The 24,290-nt window shown below is 46.7% G+C and overlaps 1 protein-coding gene across 1 annotated transcript in view; it reads right to left on the bottom strand.

The window, feature by feature from the left end:
- COL27A1 (collagen type XXVII alpha 1 chain) overlaps nucleotides 1–24,290 on the bottom strand; it is a 256,481-nt gene that overhangs the window by 208,353 nt on the left and 23,838 nt on the right. Inside the window, exons 3-4 of the mRNA XM_079961848.1 lie at nucleotides 22,493–23,982; nucleotides 4,666–4,719 (exon numbers count right to left, since the gene is read on the bottom strand). Of these exons, the coding sequence (XP_079817974.1) occupies nucleotides 4,666–4,719; nucleotides 22,493–23,982 (1,544 nt within the window). The remainder of the gene's footprint in view (nucleotides 1–4,665; nucleotides 4,720–22,492; nucleotides 23,983–24,290) is intronic.

Here is a 24,290-nt window from a genome sequence, read left to right as displayed (position 1 = left end):
GTTGGTCAGAAATTAAGAGAGAGTTAGACAGTTGGACAAAACTGAAACTTTCTTTGTTAGGCCGAATTGCTGCTATCAAGATGAATGTATTGCCAAAAATGCTGTTTTTATTTCAAACATTACAGATTGTGGACAAGGCGGAGTGCTTCCGGAAGTGGCAGAGAGATATTTCCAAATTTGTCTGGCAGGGCAAAAAGCCCAGAATTAAGTTTAAGATATTAACTGATGCGAAAGAAAGAGGGGGCTTTGCCCTGCCAGACCTAAGGTTGTACTATGAGTCAGCAGCTTTCTGCTGGCTAAAAGACTGGTTACTTCTCGAAGACACTGATGTATTGGATCTGGAAGGTTTTAACAATGCTTTTGGTTGGCATGCATACTTATGGTATGACAAGGTTAAGATCAATAAGGCCTTTAAGAACCATATTGTCAGAAAGGCAGTGTTTAATGTCTGGATAAAATATAAAGACTTATTGGAAAACAAAACTCCAAGGTGGCTCTCACCTTTGGAAGCTAAGGCCCGAAAAAGACTCAATATGGAGGCCAAATGGCCAAAATATTGGGAAATACTAGAAAAAGATGGAGACAACTGGAAATTGCAGAGTTTTGAGAAAATGAAGGATAAAGTGCGAGACTGGTTACATTACGCTCAGATTAAAGAAATGTTTAAAAATGACAAAAAGTTAGGATTCCAGGTGGAGAAATCGAAATTGGAAACAGAACTGTTAGAACCTAGGACTAAGGTACTTTCAAGAATGTATAACTTGCTGTTAAAATGGAATACACAAGATGAAACGGTCAAATCGGTCATGATTAAATGGGCACAGGATATTGGACATAATATCATGTTTGAGAACTGGGAAAGGTTGTGGACCTCTGGGTTGAATTTCACTGCATGTAATGCTTTGAAAGAAAATGTTATGAAAATGATATATAGATGGTACATGACCCCAGTCAAACTCGCAAAAATATACCATTTGTCTGATAATAAATGTTGGAAATGTAAAGAGAATGAAGGAACATTCTTTCACCTCTGGTGGACCTGTCCTAAAGTAAAGGCCTTTTGGGAAATGATATATAATGAGCTGAAAAAGGTATTTAGGTATACCTTCCTTAAGAAACCAGAGGCCTTCCTTTTGGGCATTATCGGTCAGAGGGTGGCAAAGAAGGACCGAACTTTTTTCCTGTATGCAACAACGGCAGCAAGGATACTTATCGCTAAATACTGGAAAACCCAAGATCTACCCACACTGGAAGAATGGCAGACGCAACTGATAGGCTACATGGAACTGGCAGAAATGACTGGCAGAATCCGAGACCTGGGAGAGGAGAGGATGGAAGAAGACTGGAAGAAATTCAAGATTTATTTGCAAAAACATTGTAATTTGGTTGAATGTTAAGAAGGATGCTGGATCATAAATAATTTGGCACCACTAAACTAGATGGAGTAATGAAGATAAGCTATATAACAATTTAAAACAATTAAAAAAATTTTGAATAATTATTAAATTATAGTTAAATTTCTAAGATTTGGTTAAAGGGGATTGGAGACCAGAAAATTAGATATAAGAGTAGAATCAAGATGATAAATTGCTGGCAAATTTTATTGGAATGAAGGTAGGAGCGGGAGATGAGAGGAAGTCCAAAGAAGTGGTGAAACTATGCTGAGATATATGTTATACTGTTTATTCTTATGTATTGTATTAAAAAATCTTAATAAAAAAATTAAAAAGAAAAGAAAAGAAAGAAAGGCTCAAGCAGCACAGGAAGTGCTCTTACACCCTTCCTGTCCAGGGGAGATCCTATTTTGGGCAGAGTCAGTGCCTGAAGGCACTTCCCTGAGAAGCTGCCACCTGCAGCTCAGAGGTTCACCAAATGCAGCAGCAGCAACAGATCCAGCAGCTGTTGACACAGGCCATGGCCGCCACCTCTGTTACTAGGCCTGCACCTTGAGCAGATGCACACCAAGCAGAAATCTAGCAGGAGAAACTTTCCCCTGCCTGCAGACACTATAATGAAAGTGGGTGTGGGAGCTTGCCTACTGAATTTTTGCTTCTCACACAATTGTGGAAGGCTAAGGAGGCTTGGGGGCATGGGGAATTGTTGATTCCAAACATGAAAAGGGGGGCTGTGAAAAAGGACTCAAATAGTACTTGCATAGCTGCTTTTGATGTTCAAGTGATTTCTTCACAATGGTCCTGTAATAAGTGTTTGTGCACAGACAGACACCTAAATGGCAAAGACTCATCTATGGGTAACATCCTGGTCAAACTGGATCCAAGCTATGGGCCCTACATCAAAGCTTCACACAGTACCTGCTGCACAGATGGGGCAGTTGCAGCCCTCTGGGTCTTAGGACAGCAACTCTATCCACCAGTGACTACATGGATTGGAGCTGATGGCTTCCAACTGTTCCTGGAGGGCATCACACTGGCTGCCCCTGCGGAATACACACCAGTTCACCCTTCACTGGTTTAAAACATCCTGAATAGACTGGATATCCTGAATAGACTGGAAATTCTAAGCACCATTATGCATATACATAATGGTGGGGAGGGGCAAGTTAGTTTGAAGTGAATGTTACACAAACACACTGTATATACACATACACACAAAGAGAAATCATGGGTGTGGAAACTTTTTCAGCAACCTTCTGGGGGCCACAAACTCATAGCGGGCAGGGCCCAGAGGGAAATGTGGCCAGATGTGAACTATACTGCTGCACAACACACTCACACAGCCCACCTGCCCCATCCTCCATTCATCTAGCCAAGCAAGAAGCATTATCAAGGAAACCTTCCAGAATTTGTCCGGAGTTCAAGGGCAAAAAAAATCTGCAACAAGAGTGTAAAGAAGTAGAAGTTGGGGATGTGGCTGGGGTGAGTTGCAGAGGGGTATGAACTGTGTATGCGTATATATCACACACATATGCGCATGAATGCGCACACACACATTGACCCTCCTCATCAGCAGAACAAGCCAAGGCAGAAAAATACCTCCCATTCATGGTCTCTGAGATTCCATGGAAAGTTTCCTCCTTGGGATGCCATTTTATGCCAGAGGACCAGCAGCAGCAGCAAAACCCAGAGAACAATCCTGCAATGTGCTCTCTCAAAAAGAGTGGGGCAGGGGGAGGGAGAAGGGGAGTTCCCAAAGGTAGTGGGTCTCGTAATCTGGATGGAATGCCATTCACATGAGGTGGGGGAGGGAGTCTGCTTCTTTGGGAAACCCAGAAAGCACCAGCCGGAGAACGGTTGCAGCACTAGCAGTAGCTGCCGTAAATGACCCCCATCCCTCAGAAGCACCCCCTTCACACACCCATCCTCTTTTTAAAAATAGTTTGTTGGTTCAGGGTCTTCTTTTAAAAAATAAAATGAAAAAAGATAGAAATGTTAAGTGGGTGCAATTTGCCTTCTCTGCCACATTCTGGATTCTTAGTCTAGATGCTCGTTTGCACAGCTCATGTTTGTGAATTTTTGGGGATGGATAGAGCGAGTGGGAAGCAGAGGCGGGGTAGAGGGGAAACAAATGGCAGCTTTTCTCCTCTTGACCTATAGATTCCACCCTGACCTTTGGTTTGCCGAAGTAGGAGCTACATATTTGAAGGGAAGCCAAACAAACCGTTTCTTTAAAAACTTTCTTTCCTTCCCTACCTCTCCACCCCCACCCGCTTTGGCCCCTCAAGAAAAGCCTTCCAGTGTGCAGGAAAGAGACACTTGACAAAAGGGAGCAGGCTTCACTCTCCACACCCTCTCGGATATAGTCAAAGCCGGCTTCCTGTCAACCCACAGCTTGAGTCTTCCCTCTCATTGACCTAAGCTGCCCTAGGTCAATGACAGCATCTGCCTCACATGCAAAAGGTCCAGGTTCAATGCCCAATGGCATCTCCAGGTAGGACAGGAGCCACATTTGTTCACACCATACATTCAAGGCATCATCCGTCAGTCATGAGAGACAATGAAGTGCACCTCCATGAGTGAAGTAAAAGGGCTGCGTTAGCAGCACCGAAGTGACCTCCCATGGGCCACGAGCCTGGGAAGTGTGTATGGAGCTCCTGGGCTGCCCAGACGACAAGGCTCCCCTCTTGGCCTTGCTATTGTGGTCCAAGGGGCTGCAGGAGTTGCCGGAAGGAGATGTATGGGGCACCATTTAACCGTCTTAGGGACTCCACATTGGATTTGTGTGGGAATTACGCCTTAGCTTTTCTTCTCCCGAAGATATCCTGCAAGGCAGTGCAGGTTTAGGATCAGAGTTTTCCTCCCTCTCCCATACGGGCTCCCTTCCCAGGCTGATGAGTCCCATCTGCCCCTCACTTCCCTCTACAGCACATTCAGAAACCACTTTCTTGACCGTTGGACCCACTTTTGGTCTCATCAGCTCAATCCACCAGAGCCTGTCTTCGCATGCATGGAAAGTCCATAATTCCCCATGGGTTAGAGACCCATCGGCTACCCTCACCTGCTTTAGCCGGCCACCTGAAGCCATTCCCAGGGTGTGGCCGCTGTCACATGTTGACAGCTTCTAGGAGCCACAGGTGAGCGCTGAGTGCATGAGTTCCTCAGCCTTGCTGTACAGCAAAAGGTGTCCTGCAGCTAGAAAATGTGGCAGCCTTTTGACTTGGGGGGCTCACTGCAAATTCACCCACATTTCCCCCTGTGCTTTACTTACCCGTGGGCCTCGCTTGCCAGGCGGTCCTGGTAAACCGGGCAGACCTGGGAGGCCCTGAAAAGAAAAGAAAAAAGAGAATACATTTCAACTTTCATTATTTTCTGAGGCACTTAGTATATTCATGGCCTGTCTTTTAGCAGCCATTTCTGGCATTAGTTCCTGAGTGCGGGGTGAGTATTCTTATTCGAGTGACTTTCGAGTAGCACTTTTAGTATATTTGTATGTTCCGATGGATTATGCAGATCTGTATTCCACCTTCCTCACAAATTGCTTTGAATTGTGTGCAGTAAACCTGATGTGCTGAAACCAACTCCAGTGGTGCCCCGCAAGACGAACGCCTCGCAAGACAGAAAACCCGCTAGACGAAAGGGTTTTCCGTTTTGGAGGCGCTTCGCAAGACGAATTTCCCTATGGGCTTGCTTCGCAAGACGAAAATGTCTTGCGAGTTCCTTCGGGTTTTTTCCCCTTTTTTCCCCCTTTTCCTAAGCCACTAAGCCGCTTATCAGCTGATCCACTGATAAGCCGCTTATCAGCTGATCCGCTAAAAGCCGCTAAACCGCTAATAGTGCTAATCCGCTAAGCTGTCAATGGGCTTGCTTCGCAAGACGAAAAAACCGCTATACAAAGAGCCTCACGGAACGGATTAATTTCGTCTTGCGAGGCACCACTGTAACTAAACATTCACTTAGGGCAGGAGTGGAGGGACTATTCCGGCCAGAGAACTGCATTCCCTTCTGGGCAACCTCCTAAGGGCAGGAGTGCCAACTTCCATAAAATACTGGGGGGGGGGTGACAGGTAAGCACTGCACTGCCGCACATAACTGATCACAAGACTCAGCACACACACACCATTTGAATGGCAATGCCCTCAAATATTTTTGGGGGGGAGGAGCAAAAGGACCTCAGCCCCCAGGAGTTGGCTCCTATGCCTGAGGGCCACATGGCAGCAGTGGGTGGGACCGGAGGCAAAAGCAAAAAGAGAAACATGTGTGGATTTGCCTTTGTATGGTAGGCTAGTTTCCACACGCCCTCGCACAGCATTGCTGACACCGATTGGTTGGACAAGGAGGGGTGAGGTGAGGAACCAGCTGGGGAACCCCCAAGGGAAAAAGGCTCCTAAGCCAGGGATTGGTGGTGGGAAGACAATGAGTGGTCACAGGAAGATGAGGGAGAAAACTGGGTGGAGGTAACAGGATAGGTGTCGAAAGAAGGAAGAGGCTGTGGCAGTGAGCAGTCCAGAATCGGAGGCAGAAGCTGAAGCAGGTAAGTGAGAGGAGGGAGGTCATGAGGCAAAGATGGGTCAAGCTGATGAAGAGCCATTGGTATCTCACTCTCCTGCTGCAACAAGCTCCCCTCCTCCCATCTCCCAGAACCAGGAGAGGGCTGAAATGGGTGGAGCAGCAACAGACTGCAAGCAGGCACAGTCTCTGATTGCTTACAAGAAGCCCTGGAGAGGAGGAGACATAGATGTATATGGGGAAGTGGGGACTTGCAGTCTCTGCAACTGGTTTTATGGATAGAGTCTACAGTGCATGAGCTGCTGTGCTCTTTAGGCCTGAAACTCAGCCAAGTCTGTGGAGATCATGTTTGGCTAAGAAAGAGTTAACTCCAGGTTTGAACTGACTGGTTTGCTCTGTAAAACTTGCTATCCTCCATTGAGGGAAGCAAGAGGCATGATCAGAGCCATGATCCAGCCAGGTAAAAAGAAGCTCAAGGAGGGCCACAGAAGTCTGGACGGTGCCAGAATCTGAGGTTCCTCACCCCTGGTGGAGTTGCAATGAAAAAAAGCCTTGGGTGCAGTCAACATTTACTTATGCATTCGTTCATTCAGCCTTACATTTAAATACCACCTTCTTCCAAGGAGCTCAAGGTGATGTAAGTGGTTCTTTTCTTCCTTACTTTATAGTCACAACAAACCTGAGAGGTAAGTCAGGCTAAATAGCAGGTGGCCCAAAGTCACCCAGTGAGCTTATTGTCTGAGCAGGGATTTGAACCCTAGTTTTTCTGGCTCTCGTCCAACTCTCTAAGCACAACACGACACTGCCTTTCAGAAGAACCTTAAGGGGTTCACTCCTGCATCACACCAACTTGGGTCCAACAAGTTCAGCATCCTGCTTGCTGCAGTGGCCAGCAAAATACTTCTGGGAAGCGCACAAGCCAGAGGTCATGGATGCAACAGCCTTTCCCCATTGTTTGACCACATACCTCAAACAGGACAGCTCTGGGAGGTTCTGTTGACTGAAATTTCAGGAACTGAAATTGGGGGCCTACTTTATGCAAAGCAGGCAATCTCCCTCTGAGCCATGCCCCTTCCCCAAACTGGTCCAAAGGTGTTGGGGTAGTTTTTTTATATATAAAAAAGCACTCCTACCTGAGGCTTTAAGGATGTTTCAGTGAAACTGTTGCATTCTTCCAATTAAGCCTTTCCAGCATACCCAACTATATTTCAGAATAAACCAAGATGTCTCCTTAAGGATTTATGTTTAAGTAGCTTGTTATAAATGATGAGTTTGGGGTTTTCCACCCCCCTGCCCTCCTCTTTGTATGAGAGAAAGGGGGAGTGAGACAGACCAGAAGGCTCAAGAATGCTTGGAAGCTGGCTCTGACTTTTCAAGAGCTCTGGAGACTGCACAGCTTTTACCAAAAGTAGACCTCGGCTCCAAATGCAGATGCAACTCCAGCAAGACAGCAGGTGTATCTGGGGCCAAAATTAACAAGAGGGCATAGCTGGGACAGCAGCCAAGGATCCCACAATTCAGCTCTGTGCAGCTGCTCTTACACTCTTTCCAGGAAAGGAAAGCACTCACTCAGCATAGGACCAAAACTGGGATTCTTCGGATCCTTCCAAAGCTGCAGCCTCATCCATCTCATGGTGGCTGAAAAGCAGGGAAATGGGGCAGAGAAACCTTGATGGGCAACATGTTGTGTGTGTGTGCACATGTGTATGAATGGCAGTGGTGGGAGGAGCCAGAGGCAAAGGGGGTGGGGGGAAAGATTACCTTTTACCTTTGGATAGGAGGCTGCATTCCAGTCACACAAATGTCTTAAATAAAACACACACACCTCCCTATCCAGGAAAGCAGGAGGTGCTATCACAGTTGAAAAACACATTCCAGGCAGGCAAAAGTACTCAAAAGCAGGGCTGGGGAATGATGCGGCTTGGGCAGAGGGGATGTGGCCTGGGGAAGAGTCCCAAAGGCCACACAGTCAGGTCCAGGAGGCCACATTCAGCCTCTGTGGAGCCTCCCTGCCCCTGATTTAGGTCACATGAAGCACAAAAGTATCATAGTCTGGATACTGGAATAACTATGAAAGAAGATGGGACTAGGATTTGTTTTGTGGCTGCTTTGCACGACCATCTCCAGATAGGACTGATGGAAGACTCCTGCCTGATACCCTGGAGATCTGCTGCTAGTAAATGTAGACAAGAGCTAGATGAACCAATAGTCTGATTCAATATTAGGCAGCATCCTATGGGTCTTACTCCCAGCTACGCAGGGTTAGGACTGCAGCCTTAGGTTACTTTGCTTCTGTTTCTTTCCTCCCTGCTGTCTTTTTATCAGCCTCACAAGGAGAGAAGGGAAGATTGCATCAGTCAAAAAGGATCAAACTGAGCTTCACACAAAGCTTTGAGCATGCACGCTCACCCCCTGCTCCAATAAGAACACAGAAAGCCACTTTGAATTGCCAAAATGCAAGGTCTGGAACCTAGATACGTGCCCATTTCTCCGAGCACATGGGCCTTACTTACAACACGTTTTTTTCCTTGTTCGAAACTGAACAGGAACCAAGCTAGACAGCTACACATGCATCCAGAAGCTCTCTATATATACAGCAGAAAATCCTCTGCTCGGAAACTACATATGCTTCCAAAACAGTCATCATCGCCTCATATAGTCATACAATCACATGTTGTATATATTCACTTGTGGCATCGTTTCTGAAGGGCTTAAATAAAGACCTGGTTTTTGCAACTCTGCAGCCCACAGCAAAGAGGTAGAGAGAGAGAGATGTGTGTCGGCTAGGGAGGGGCAGGTGTCAACTCCCTGGGGAGCTGAAGTCAAGAGTCCAAGCCCATCTCCAAACCCAGCAATTTTCACTCTTCAAAAAGCTTGCTCAATTGCCAATAGCATTCCCATGTGTCTGTGCCAGCCTCTAGGCATATGGAACAGGACCTACCTACTCTGTTGTAGCCCCTAGGTCTTTGGAACCATTTACACATCCTAGTCCAACTTGGCAATTGTTAAAGATTTGTTGTGTAGAAATCTACTCTTCCCAGTCACAAGGGGTGGGTAGGGAAGACGGTGTTGACTAGCTGAGAGAGGGCTGAGTTTTAAATGGATTTCACCATCATAGCTGGATGCTAAACTGAGTAGAGTTTTATGGTACATCATGAAAAGGCACCAAACTGAAGCTGCACCACTAAACTGTAGAAAGCAAAAGGTGCTGTGGTTTTTTTTTTAATGAGTTTTTATATATGCAGCGCACAATACCCCTTTAAGAATCATTTTTTTTAATAAAAAAAAAGAGGCACAGATCATAATTAGTTTATGAAACTTCTATGCTTCCTTTCAATGAAAATTTATAAAGTGGTATACAAAATTAAAACTGCAACAAGCTAGTCTCAGCTGATTGTATCATTGTGTGATAAGAAACCAGGACTACATCAAAAGGAAATCCAACAGTAAAAACCAAAATAAAGGATGCCAGCTAACTCAACTTCTGAAAACATGGCAAAAAAGGCCTTGGTTCTGAAGGCAGCAGAGGCTGGTCCATCAGACTGAATGGGGCACTGCCCTACAAACCACAGTATGCCCTTAGCTAGTCTCCCTCTGCCTGCCTGCCTATTTACAACCACCCCAGTGAGTGGTCTGTGATTGGGTCTGGTTGCACCAACTGTTGGGCCTTCTTGCCTTTCTTCCTTCTATCAGTCCTGCTGGGTATAAATCACCACCGCCATAAAAGTCAGAGGGAACCACATGAGCCTACTACTGGAAGGCACAGCCCCCCCCCCAAAAAAGGCCCTGCACTTTTTGGAGGCCAACTCGACCTTCCATATAGCAAAGATGGTCCCACTGCAGAGTCTGGGGGAGCAAGCTGAGCTGACGGTAAAAGAAAGGGACTAAGAGGCAGAGGCACAAAGAGGCACAAAGGTCCGTATAGTAAAAGCTATGGTTTTCCCAGTAGTGATGTGTGGAAGTGAAAGCTGGACCATAAAGAAGGCTGATCGCCGAAGAATTGATGCTTTTGAATTATGGTGCTGGAGGAGACTCTTGAGAGTCCCCTGGACTGCAAGAAGATCAAACCGATCCATTCTTAAGGAAATCAGCCCTGAGTGCTCACTGGAAGGACAGATCCTGAAGCTGAGGCTCCAATACTCTGGCCACCTCATGAGAAGAGAAGACTCCCTGGAAAAGACCCTGATGCTGGTAAAGATGGAGGGCACAAGGAGAAGGGGACAACAGAGGACGAGATGGTTGGATAGTGTTCTCAAAGCTACCAGCATGAGTTTGACCAAACTGCGGGAGGCAGTGGAAGACAGGAGTGCCTGGCGTGCTCTGGTCCACGGGGTCATGAAGAGTCGGACACGACTAAATGACTAAACAACAAGAGGCAGAGATGGCTGTAGCAGCATCTTGGCAGGTCAAGAATCCAAATCAAGCAACAACAATGGTGAAAGACAGGTCCTTCAGCACCCTGGATAGGTCCCAGGGAAGTGACAGTTGTGTGGCTGGCTGACAACCGGGCTCTTACACCAGCAGTTGCCAATGTGGCACCCATGGGCACCATGGAACTCTTCGAGATTTCCCCCTGGCACGCATAAAGCTTCTGAGTCCCCTCCACTCACTGTCCCCTTGGTCATGAGGTGGAGATGGTGGTTACCTTCTGCTCAGTGGAAGAGCTGGGGTTGTGGGGAGCAGGGGCTGCCATGTGAGGCCCCATGCTCCCCCCCTTCATGTTCCCCGCCATGTGTTTTCAAACACCTAACTAGGATGAGCTTCCTCACTGTGGGGCCAGAACATCCATCACTTCCACTTGTGTATCTATGCACAACCCCCAACAGAAACAACTGCCTTCATGCCAAGCAATGCACCGCATGAGTTCAACTGGCCATTATGTTCAGTCGCAGCTCCGTTCATAATGTGATTATGCAACTGCACAAATAGCCACAATATAATTAGTATTTTTAAAATTGAAAATAAAAACAAAACAACCAAATATAGAAGTTGTTACGTAATTACACTGCATGATCCAAAGGCCTCATCCTAATTGAGGGAGGGAGAGAGGGAGGGAGGGAGGGAGGCAATACTACCAGATAATTCAAGAGACAAGAATGCTAATTCTACCAGGGTCAGCCTGGAATTCCACATGGTACACAGCAGCAGCTGACTACATCTTTATTTATTTCTTTTACTATACACACATACCACACCTTGAACAGATTCCCAGCGGTAGCTTATTTTTTTTAAAAAAACTAATGGTAATATGCAACATGCTTAGAGTAAGGGTCTACTTCCAAGAATGGCAAAGTTTGGAAATCTCCCTGAAATTGCACTAAAACGAATTATTTTTATGCTTCCACTTGTTAGTCGCTTTACAGTATAGACACACACAAAAGGTCCCAAAGTGACTTCACAGGATAAAATGCAAGCAAGTAAAAATAAAAGCAAAAAAGTTACAATAAAAAGAGTATAGAGAAAAATTCCTAAGATGTACACCCATCAAGACACTAAGCATCAAAAATCCTAATGCACCCCACTTAAAGCTGAGCATCGCAGTAGAGGCCAACTAAGCTACCAAAGTTAAGTTAAATAAAACAGGCAGGGAACTTTGCTTTAAATATATATATATATACAGTGCTGCCCCGCAAGACGAAGGCCTCGCAAGACGGAAAACCCGCTAGATGAAAGGGTTTTCCATTTTGGAGGCGCTTCGCAAAACGAATTTCCCTATGGGCTTGCTTCGCAAGACGAAAATGTCTTGCGAGTTCCTTCGGGTTTTCCCCCCTTTTTTTCCCCTTTTCCTAAGCCGCTTATCAGCTGATCCGCTGATAAGCCACTTAACAGCTGATCGCTAAAAGCTGCTAAACCACTAATAGCGCTAATCCGCTAAGCTGTCAATGGGCTTGCTTCGCAATACGAAAAAACCGCTAGACGAAGAGCCTCACGGAACGGATTAATTTCGTCTTGCGAGGCACCACTGTAATTGGTCATGACAAAGCAGCAATTGAAATAAATGTTTTAACATAGATCCTGGGTCAGCTATGTGGCACCTGCAGTGCCTGAGGTCTTTCCCTGGTGTCCACAAAGGTGCTGAGTGCCCACCCCATCTGACTCCAGCTCCCATCATCTCGATCAGCAGGACCTCAATCAGGTCAAGGTCCGGATGATGGCAGTTGTGGTTCAATATCTGGAGGGCATGGGTGTTGATATTTTCACCCTTCCCATTGCAAGAATCTCCTGATCTGATGTTCTGAGAAAGGAGGGGGCAGAAACTGCTCTTTTACTCTTCCACTCCTGACTGACTGCCTGACTCTGTGTGTGGAGACAGTCTTATCTATGTAGTGACTAGATGGCTGAGTGGGAGCTGTAACACTCATGCAAGCCAATAGTTCGTTAGTTTGTAGTAGCTATTAGAAATAAAAAGGAGTTATGCTTCTCAGCTAGCTTCCGCGTTATTTATACTCTGCATGAGTCTGGTGCTCAGAATGCACAGTCGTGGGTCCAGGGCACTGGGACCTGTTTTCCGGGATTGGAAGGTCTCTGAAAGTGCTCCAGTCGCCTAGCCCAGTCAGGGCAGAACCAGTTATTGAGCCCAGTCGCTGTGCATTGGTTGGAAGGCGTACTGACAACAGGTTCCCCAGCCCCTGGTATACAGGATATGCTGGAGATAGGGGGTTATGTGGTTCTGAAGCCTTCCTGAATAAGGGAGTAGTTTTTGAAACTTGCAATGTGTATCCCCCCGCCAACTATCTCTTCTCTGATACTGCCTATAAGCTGTCAGGGGCTTGAACAGATAATTCAGTGCTTAAGATGGTTGGGTGGCACCTTGTACACTTCCTTCCAGCTACTCTTACAGCCAAGCTGGTGCCAAACGTATTGCGGTTTTCCTTTGGACCGCATTAGCTAGATCAAGGGGGCAGGGATCTTGTCATCTGGGCTGTTCAGGACCTCCATTTATACTGGCCAGGCCTGCGACTCAGGGAGGTTACTTCTGCTGCGGTTTGACTTCACCCCCAGAGGCAGACTCCATTGTCTCTTGAGACAGATGCATGCCAGCAGGAAAACTAGCCACAATGGCTATGTTCTCCCTCCACTTTCAGAGAAAATACAGCTCTGAATGCCAGTTGCAGGGAATCACAACCAGGGAGGATGCTCTTTTGCTAAGCTCTTGCTTGTAGATTTCCCATTGGGGAATCTGGTCGGCCACTTTGAGAACAACACTAGAGCCGCACCCCTGCCCCTGACCTGATCCATGTTCTTATTCCTTTTCTTTTTTGCCCTCAATTTTCCTTTTGTGGGGGGGGGGGGGCGGTGCTTTCAACTCATATCCTAGCAATCCATCTCTCAACTGCTGTCAACTAAAAAATTAATTGGCAAGACTCACACAGTCTGCCTGATTTCTGGCTTCTTTAGACATCCATAACCACCCCCCCACCCCCCAGGCTACGCTACCATCAATATTCTAAAGTGGTTCTCAAAGAGTGTGGCAGGAGAGGATGGCAAGTGTGGATACAAGGACAATATTATATTTTGGGAATTATTATGGTTCTTATCTAGCTACATACTTTTATACTTTCTGGATGTCCTGTGCTCATATTATAAACTAGTTGTGTTCTATGCTATAAATCAAGCGCTGCTAGGTGTTTTCTCCCCGCCCCCCCATGCATTTATTACCAATGAAAAAATTTGGTGTAGTGTGGGGCAAATTTTTATTCTGAAAGTGTGGTCCAGAGAAAAAAGGTCTGAGATCCACTGCTAAAAGCTCACAGGTTTCTGCTAGGTAGTTTGGGGTTGTTGTTGCTGTTGCTGCTGTTGTTGCTGCTGCTGCTCCTGCTGCTGCTGTTTTAAAAAACTAATTTTCAAACTTCTATACTGAGGGAGTCCCCCAAGTATGTGAAAGCCACCACCTTGTTTAGGCGTGGCCCTTCCTCACATTCTAAGTAACTAGCACTCAACCACGTGGGTTTGATATTATCAGGATAAGTACAATGGAAGAGTTTTATTGGGAATACTACCTGAAAATTGCTGAGAGTCGTAATGATTTTTCTGTCTGTTATTTTAATTTATTTATTTATTAAATTCATACTCCATCCTTCTTCCCGCAGGAGCCCATGACAGCAAATTCTTCAGTAATAAGAATACATTAAAAATTAAAGGAAAACATATTTAAAATATTTTTAAGCTATTATAAACATCTAAAAACAAGAACAATAAAATACCTGAAGCAACTTTAATAACCAAATCATGTGTCTGGATAGACCCGCCAAAACAGAAAAGCTTTCAGCAAGACACGGATGGCACCTGCCTAAGGTCAACAGGTGGGACGTTCCAAACTGCAGGTGCTGCCACACTAAAGGGATGACTCCCTGCAAATGTGGAACAGATACTGCATGGCATTTGTAGAAATGAAAGCTATGCAGAATGAAGTCACATTTAGCAACTGCAGTGTTCTACGCTAGATGCTAAAGTGGTTTTTTGTTTGTTTGTTTGTTTGTTTAAAGTTATAAGGAACTCAAATTAAATACAATAAAGTAATTAAGAAATACTGCATTCCTTCCTTCGATCCCATGTATTGACTCTTCACTCCTTTCAAGTGCCTTGTCAGTCTCTTTTCCCTACTTGGGATCTTACCCCCATCTTGCCACCAGCGGCAACTCCACTCCTTTGAGGAAGGCAAAGCCTACATCACTTCCACTCCGCTTTTCAATTGGAAACCAGGTTCTAAGAACAATGGAGCAAACTCTGCGCCTGCCACTCTTCACACAGACGCACACACACACACACACACACCCTTCCTCTCTCTCACACACACAGTTACACTGCTCTGCGGATTCAATGCGATGGGCCACTGCAATGAATGAAGCTTATAGACCAGTGGTTCCCAACCTTTTTTTGGCCATGCCCCACCTAAGCACTTCTAAAATCCTGGTTCCACCCCCCCATGTGACATATAATTCTTATTATTCAAAAAGTGAACTCCTATTCACATGACCCCAGTCGTGGCCAACTCTGGGGTTGTGGCTCTCATCTCACTTTACTGTCCGAGGGAGCTGGCGTACAGCTTCTGGGTCATGTGGCCAGCATGACTAAGCCGCTTCTGGCGAACCAGAGCAGTGCACGGAAATGCTGTTTACCTTCCTGCCAGAGCGGTACCTATTTATCTACTTGCACTTTGACGTGCTTTCGAACTGCTAGGTTGGCAGGAGCAGGGACCGAACAATGGGAGCTCACCCTGTCGCGGGGATTCGAACCGCCAACCTTCTGATCAGCAAGTCCTAGGCTCTGTGGTTTAATCCACAGTGCCACCCATGTCCCCCCTATTCACATGAAGGAAGTCTAAAAGGCCATTGACTTGGTATAACTCATTCTCGAACTGCCCCCCTTAAAAATCAAATTGCCCCCCGTGCAGCATGTACCCCACGTTGGGAACCACAGTTATAGACCATTAGTGGTGTGTGAGCCACACCTTGGGAACCCCTGCAGTAAGACATGGGAGATGCTTTCAAGTTGTTCCCTACAGCCACGAGGACTAGTGACTTTTTAAGAGAGAAGCCTTCAAGTAGTCAGGTATCAACAAACTGAAACTGGCTCACAACCCTATATTCAAATATGGCATCATTCTGAGGATAGCTTACTCCAAAGCAAAGAGCATGTGTGACCAAATTGCCTCATGGCAGAAGAGCATGTGCAATTCAAAAGTGGGGGAAGTTTGCAAGCCCTAATTGCCATCCGAAAAAGAGCAAGAGGAAAGGAATTGAAGAGGGGAAAGAGGAAATTGCCAGACGCAGTGGTACTCTCTCTTTTCTGCTTCCAGACCTCAGAGCAGCAACCTGCCTTGATAACTTCAAAGCTGAAAGCAGTGCCAGGAAAAGCTGCTTTAATATATTTTACACACACACACACACACACACACACACACACACACACACACACACTTCATTGTTTCCCTTTGTGGCAAAAGATTACAGTGGTACTTCTAGTTACGAACTTAATTCATTCTGGAGGTCCGTTCTTAATTCAAAACTGTTCATAATTTGAGGCGTGCTTTCGCTAATAGGGCCTCTTGCTGCCCCTGTGCCACCGGCACACAATTTCCGTCCTCATCCTGGGGCAAAGTTCTCAACTCGAGGTAACTCTTCCAGGTTAGCGGAGTTTGTAACCTGAAGCGTTTGTAACTCGACTCTTTCCAACAAATCATTCTAAGATTTACTCTGTCTCTGGGAGATGTGCTTTTCCAAAACAGATTCTACTTTTCTAATCATTTGAGTATGGGTACCACAGAGCAGGAAGGAAACCAATAATCCATCCACTCTAAAGGAACCACCCTAAAGATCCTTGATACAGCACATATATACAACATACATACATACATACATACATACATACATACATACATACAGACTGGCTGCCTGTCACCTGCTGAGTATTCCTGTAGCCCTGTAGGCCTTGGCTGAGCTGCTGCAATGTTACAGAATTCTCACAAACATTGGCCTTATTTTCCAGTCTACAGGGTCATGGGGAGCACACCAGAAATGTGCAAAAGAAAAAGCGTCCCAAAGCACCAAAATTCTGACCCACTTTTTCCACACAAAAAGTGTTAAACATATACCATCAGTCCTGGAAGTGTTCCAAGCTAAACCCCTAGCACAATTATTATATGGGGCTCAGATTTGGACAGGCACTCACCTTGGAGCTACAGAAGCTGTCCAATCAAAGTTCTTAAGCCAAATTTTCTCTGTACCACCCTGTGTCCCAAACACATCATTGCATCTAGAGGCTAATCTTCCCTTGGTAGAATTACGGATCTGGCGTAGGACACTTACCGTACTTTTCGCCCCATAGGACGCACCGGCCCATAGGACGCACCAAGTTTTTTGGGGGGGAAATAAAGAAAACGCTTGTGGGGCCGGCAGCGGGGAGATCTGCAGATCAGGTCCGGGGACAGCGGTAAGACGCACTGCGCCTCCCCGCTGTCCCCGGAGCTTGCGGGGCAGACAGCGGGGAGAAGCGCTCTTCTCCCCGCCGCCCGCCTGCAGATCAGGTCTGGGGACAGCGGGAGGACGCGCTGCGCCTCCCAGCTGTCCCCGGAGCTTGCGGGGCTGGCGGCCGGGAGAAGCACGCGTCTCCCCGCCGTCAGCCTCCAAACCACATCGGGAGACCGCGGGATGGCAGCGTTCTGCTCCCCGCTGTCCCCCGACCTTGTGGGACTGGCGCTGCGGCTCTCCTGAAGCCTGGAGAGCGAGAGGGGTCGGTGCGCACCGACCCCTCTCGCTCTCCAGGCTTCAGCGAAAGCCTGCATTCGCCCCATAGGACGCACACGCATTTCCCCTTCATTTTTGGAGGGGAAAAGGTGTGTCCTATAGGGTGAAAAATACGGTAACTATTGGCTTTGCCTAAACTCAATCCCACCACCACCACCCCGGTCCAATATCCCTAGTGCTGCAAGATTGTCACAAGAGTGTCTGGACTAAAACTGTCTATCAAAAACTCCACTCTTGTGGTTTATCACCACAACAGCTACTTACTTTGGGCTTCAGTAAAGCAAACTGTCTAATTTGTCAGCGCCTAAATGATATTGAGCGTCAAAACAACTTGGCCACAATAAGGAAATTTTGCCCATGGTATGACTATTTCTACCTTCCCATTTCGACTCTCTGGCACCCTACCTGCGTAACCTAGCAATTCTAAAATATAGACACACTTTTACTCTTGCAAGATTGAATGTATTGCCCTCGGCTGTACTCAAGGGACAATTCCAACAGATTCCACACGAAAAACGCTTATGTCCCTGCGGAGATGGCAATTCCGAATCAGTGGCGCATGCCCTTCTGGCTTGCAATCTTTATAAAGACTTGAGGAATGAGATTATCACCCCTCTTTTATTGTCCATTCCAGGTCGCCCAACCACTGCCACCATGTCCTTTCTCTTGGCAGATCAAGATGAGCAGGTGACAGCAAAGGATGAAAGGTTTTTAGCTGGGGCAATCAGAATAAGATCTACTATTTGACTATTGATTCAAAACCCTAAAGTGTATTTTATATAATTGACTTTTTATTTCTGTTCTTTGTATATTGTATTGTTGTTTTATTGCTATGGCAAATGGCTGATGCAAATAAAGATTCATTCATTCATTCATTTTAAGAGTCATAGAATGCTGGTGATTTGTGCACTGACTGTGAGGGAAGTGAGAGGTTACTTTGGGTTGAAGGAATGCCTCATAGGCCTCAGAGACAGAGAGAGCTTGGTGTTGCCCAGGGAGGGTCCAGGATGGAGAGGAAGGAGGCCTTGAAAGCTAAGGTATTTTGAGCAGAGCAGCAACCTGCAGAAAGGATAGTGGTTCTAATCAAAATATCCAGCAGATTCTTGGCCTTGCACACCAATTCTTTTTTATAAATTTAGCTGCTTCAATCCTACCCGCAGAGTGTAGCATGTAGGAGGAGGGACTCCTGCTTGGCCTCGTGGCATTTATACTGTGGGGTCCTGCAGGGTTCTATCTTATTTCCTATTTTATTTAATATCTAAACAAAACCAATAGGAGGTATCCATCACAGATTTGAAGGGTGGTGCCACCAACATGCAGATGAAAGCAAGCTCTGTCTTCCCATCATATCTGAACCAAGGGACTTGGTGCAAGTGCTGGACCATTGCTCAGAGGTGGTAATGGGCTGAATGTAAACTCAGGCTGTATCCTGGTAAGAGGGGAAGGCTCTGTAGACAAGCAGTTTCTAGGTCCAGGAATGAGGAAGGGGGCTTGTCATGGATGGAGCTGTGTTCCCCATGATGGAAAAGCTTATAGGGTACTCCTCAGTCCCAAGCTGTTGCTTGAGGCAAAGGTGATTTCAGTGGCAAAGAGGGTCTTTGCCCACTTCTGACTAGTTCACTAGCTGTGCCCATTACTGGATTGGGATAGCTTGGCTTCATTGATCTGAGAACCTCTCTTTGGAGCTGCTGCAATGCACTCTCCATGAAGACAGTCCAGAGGCTGCAGCCAGCAGGAGCACAAGAACCTACATTATCCTGAGTCAGACCTTTGGGTCTACCTTGCTCCCCATTGTCAACATTGACTGCTGGTGGCTCTCCGGAGTTTCAGGCAGGGTTTTCTTCCAGCCCTACCTGGAGATGCTGGGGACTGAGCCTAGGACCTTCTGTTTGCAAAAGACATGCTCCTCTTTGCACATTTGGCCACCCTTTTCTAAGCCACTGCCCATCTCAATCACTGTATTCTGCTCTGGTCAGACCTCACCTGGAGTACTGTGTCCAGTTCTGGGCACCACAGTTCAAGAAGGACACTGACAAACTGGAATGTGTCCAGAGGAGGGCAACCAAAATGGTCAAAGGCCTGGAAACGATGCCTTATGAGGAACGGCTAAGGGAGCTGGGCATGTTTAGCCTGGAGAAGAGGAGGTTAAGGGGTGATATGATAGCCATGTTCAAATATATAAAAGGATGTCACATAGAGGAGGGAGAAAGGTTGTTTTCTGCTGCTCCAGAGAAGCGGACACGGAGCAATGGTTCCAAACTACAAGAAAGAAGATTCCACCTAAACATTAGGAAGAACTTCCTGACAGTAAGAGCTATTCGACAGTGGAAATTGCTGCCAAGGAGTGTGGTGGAGTCTCCTTCTTTGGAGGTCTTTAAGCAGAGGCTTGACAACCATATGTCAGGAGTGCTCTGATGGTGTTTCCTGCTTGGCAGGGGGTTGGACTTGATGGCCCTTGTGGTCTCTTCCAACTCTATGATTCTATGATTCTATGATTCTATGACTATGATCTCCTCTGCCACACACCGCTGGTTTTGCCAACCACCCTTTTCAAAAACATAGAACAACAACAGTGAAGCCCAGCAGTTTCAAGAATGCAAATTCTGGGCCTGCAATTTACTTAACAGAAGAGAGGTGGGCAAGCTGAGATAGGAAATAAAAAGAGTGAGGAGAGGAGACTTAGGCTGCAGGGAGCCTAGCCGCCACAGAAATGCCTGCCCAAGAGAATGAAGACAATGCTGAAGCAGTTACTCAACCTCACAGCTATTTATTATCAGCATCTGTGCTCTAAAAACTTGCTTGTCTGGCTCCATAAATGTTAAGAAGTTACATTTCTCAATATGTCATCTCAATCTCTATTCTGGGCACATCCAACAAAGTACCACGGGGGGGGGGAGGGGTCCCTCAAAATTAGTCACTGCAAAGGTCAAGGAGGCCACTTGAACACAGCTATAACCTTTTCCTCACCACTGGGTTCGTTTTACGATCTGCTGGCAGGGGCTATACTGCTCCCCCCTCTCTCTGAACTTTCCACAACTTATGGAGAAATCACCACAATTCATTTCAAAAAAAAAGCCATCTGTGATTCATAGGCCAATGGTCAAGTCCTGGTCGTCTAGCATAGTCCCAGGGAGCATCCCAATATACATTGTTTTGCCTGCAGTTCCAGATTGAAGCAGGCCAGCATTGACCTTCACTAAGTGGAAGTACTTTTTTTTTCCCCAAAAAATTAAAAATGTGGTGGAAGCGTTTCCTTGTTTTCCTCTCTCCGCCCCATCGCTTTTTCCTTTTGTGTTATGCCTTTCAAGACTGTAGTCCTGAGGGCAGGGGCTGTGTCATAGTAAATTATATATAAAAAAGATCTAGCTAGTGCAGTACTGACTACACTGACTGGCAATGATTCTCCAAAGTTTTAGGGAGGTGATATTCCTAGTCCTACCAGGAGATGCCAGAGATTGAACCTGGTGCCTTCTGCATGCCAAGGATGTAAGTAAAGCCAGTAAGTAAAGCCAACACTCCATGCCTGTCCTAAGACCATCCCCAACCCTGAAAAATAACCAAAGGGGAAGGTGGCTGCTTGCACCTCACAAATATTGCACCAAAGTATGAGACCATCTTAGCTCCAGTGCTGACATTCTTCCCCATCACAAGATCATATAGATATGGGCAAACATCTGCTGCTCTATAGGGCAGCTAGATCTTGTGGTTTTGAGTTGAAAGTTGGTTGAAACATGTTGACGGTAAAAGCAGTTCGACAGCCAGAACATTTAGCTAGAGGGGGTGATAGACTCTCCCCTCACTGGAGGTCTTCAAGTTGTAGCTGGATAAGCACAGCCTCTTGGGTATGGGCAGGCAAACTAAGGCCCAGGGGGCCGGATCTGGCCCAATCACCTTCTAAATCCAGCCTGTGGAAGGTCCGGGAATCAGCGTGTTATTACCTGAGTAGAATGTGTGCTTTTATTTAAAATGCATCTCTGAGGTGTTTGTGGGGCCTGCCTGGTGTTTTTTCATGAGTAGAATGTTCTTTTATTTAAAAGGCATCTCTGGGATATTTGCGGAGCAAAGAAATTCGTTCTTTTTTTTTCAAAATATAGTCCGCCCCCCCCACAAGATCTGAGGGACAGTGGACCGGCCCCCTGATGAAAAAGTTTGCTGACCCCCACTCTTGGGGATGCACTAGCTCTGGATTCCTTACATCACGCCAAAGGTTGGACTAGAGGACCTCCCAGAACCCTTCCACCTCTGCCTCTTTGCAAGCGTCTCCTACTCCGCCCCAGACACTTGGACACTTACTACCCACAGTTGTAGAAATGCTCCTTGCTCTGCTCACAAAAAGTCCAGCAAAGTTTCTTGTCAATACTGCTAAACTTATCATCCAGCTTGTACAAAATCCCTCTGTGGATCATGCTATTAACCACCACGTCACACTTTTCAGCACAGGGGCCACACTCCTGACTAAGCAACCTTCATGTCAGAGGTCAAAGGTGGACAGAGCAACAAATGTGAATTTTACCTTTGTACAGTATACCAGTTTCTGCATGCACTCCCCTCTATCCTCCATCCAGACCAGGAAGGGGCATGATCAGAATTCAAGAAGACATTCCAGCAAGGCACTCACACAGGGTGCAAAGCAGGCCCATGAGGGAGTCTTAGGGACCAGGCAAAGAGATGGGGGGGGTAAGCTCCCAATCCCTGTTTCAGATCTAGGATCTCTCTTATGGGGGGGTGGATTGTCTCATTGACCCTCTTCCATCCAGAGGATCCTGCAGCCTCTCCTAGACAGAACCTTGGCACTAGAACATCACAGGCTGCCGGGAAGGTCTTGGAAAAGCCATTGATTTCTGCCATACTAAAACCTGGGATGTGTGAAATTCCTCACAACTGCAGCTATTTTAGGGAGGGTTGTTGCTGTTGTCGTCATTATTAGAAGAATAATGATAATGGCTTGTCAGTTACAGAAACAGAAGCATGGTTCATTTTGCTAAGCCCAGAACAGAGCACATGGACATGGCAGGGCTGTTCAGAAGAAAAGCAAGGTGGACACACTACCCCTGAGCTACAGCCCTTCCCCTAGCAATAAACTAAGGTTCTAGCCCTCATGGTGCTGAATAAAGAGCTGGTTTAAATGAGAATACAGAGAGCTGCCTTCTGCCAAGTCAGACCCAATGATTCATCTAGTTACATACTGACTACACTAGCCAGCAACAGCTCTCCAGGGTTTTAGAAAGCAGCCATTCCAAGTCCTACCTGGAGTCCTTTTGCATGCAAAGCACAAGCCCTGCCTCTGAGCTGTGGTGCTTCCTCAGACAAATCACATAAAAAAGCAAAACATCTTTGACTTACCGGAGGACCAAGGTCTCCTTTCAGTCCAGGAAGCCCCATAACAAACGGAAAGAGAGTCGGGCCAATAGGGTCAAACAGCTGATACCCATCTGTGGCAGCCAGGGTTGCAAAATTAACATTCTGCACACTTGCTCTGAGGACAGGATAATGAGCTCCTTGAATTGGTTTGGCATCTGGGACAGTAGTGATGGTCAGATCTGGCGTCTTCAGTCCCAGCAGAGTCGTTTTCTTTGGTGCAGGGCTCTTGGTTACACTCCTGGGCTTGTGCTTCGGGGTCACGGGGTGGAGATTGCCAGGAGGATTCGTTATCTTCTCCATCTTTGGCTTTGTGGTGTTTGCTGCTGGAGACCTGATGGTTTGGCTTTGGCTGGTCATCTTTTTGGTCACTTGGCCCACCTCCTTCTTTTTTGTCCCTGCAGTGGGGCTTGTGGTTGAGTAGGGGAAGGCAGGTAAAACATTCTTCCTGGTGGGCAAACGAGATTTCTCTGAACCAAAACTGGAAGTGGCATGAGGCACCCTGAGGGCAATGGTGGTTGTCCGGAGAGCAACTCTGGAGAGCCAATGGCCTTCCGTGGTGGCCTGGTGGAACACGTGGACTGGTACCTGTGCTTCAGTGTTGGGCAAAGCAGGAGAGGATGCCACAATGGTCTTGGTGGCTTTGATAGTCGGCCGCAGAGCTGGCAGCTTCAATGGCACAACGGTGGTGGTGGGTGTTGCCATCAACTTCCTGTTCCTCTGAGGAGGGGTGGACTTGAAGAGTGGTGATGGAGGAATCACAGTGGTCAGATTCTTCAAGCCCAGAAGACGTTCTGTTTGCAAGGGAGTCATTTCAGAAGCTCTTGGGTCATTGGGAAGTAGCGGGACAAGAGGCGGAAGATTTGGCCGGTAGGTATCTGCATGCCTGCATTGCTTTTTCAGGTACTTACAGTAATTATGAGCTGCCTTGGCAGAAGGATAAATATCAAACTGGCAAAGGGCACCTTCAAACTGTACTGAGTGCTGGTTGAGCTTCCCTAAGAGGAATGACCCCTCTGGATCCAAAGCCTCATCCTTTTTATGGTGCAAATCTGCATGCACGCTTTGCTTCCCACAATAAGTAAACAGGGTCACCACCTGGCCTTGGATGTTGATGGCCAAATTGTGCCATTGTCCGTCATGGATGTTATAATCAAAATAAACAGAGCGTTTGTGACCTACGTAGACTATGACCTTCCCGGGGATGAACTGCACCCCTAGCTGCAGCTTTTTCTTTTTGCTCTTGACAGTGAATAAAAAAGCACTGTTGACTCGATGGGAGCACAAACTCAACACTAAAGCCAAGTCCGTGCCAAGCTTGGCGGGAATAACCCTGCTGACGGGCACCTCAATGCGTGCTCGCTGGGTGAAGATGACCCCTGACTTGAAGGGGATGAATCCCTGAGGAACAGAGCGTGATGAGGAGCCAGGCAGCCTCGGACCCACCAAGCCCAGTCTCTGAAGAATGTCCACATCTGGGGAAGAAGGAAAATGTGACCATGAAGAGGTCAGGATCAAGGCAAGCCTGAAAAACAATACTGGATAGCAGAAGTAGCAAAAATGACACTGATTCCAATGCAGATTGCTGCATTGCAGGGCGTTGTCTAGATGGCCCTCAGGATCCCTTCTAACTCTATAATTCTGTGATTCTATACCAGCAGAGATGTTCTTTTTCTCCCTTCAGCCCTATCCATCATGGCTATTGAGCACAGAGTTGATCTAGATCAGGAATGGGAAACCAGTGGCCTTCCAGATGCCATTGGACTCCAATGCCCACCAACCA

Source organism: Podarcis cretensis, assembly GCF_951804945.1.
Source record: "Podarcis cretensis genome assembly, chromosome: Z".
NCBI lineage: Eukaryota > Metazoa > Chordata > Lepidosauria > Squamata > Lacertidae > Podarcis > Podarcis cretensis.
This window is presented reverse-complemented; position numbering and strand designations above follow the sequence as displayed.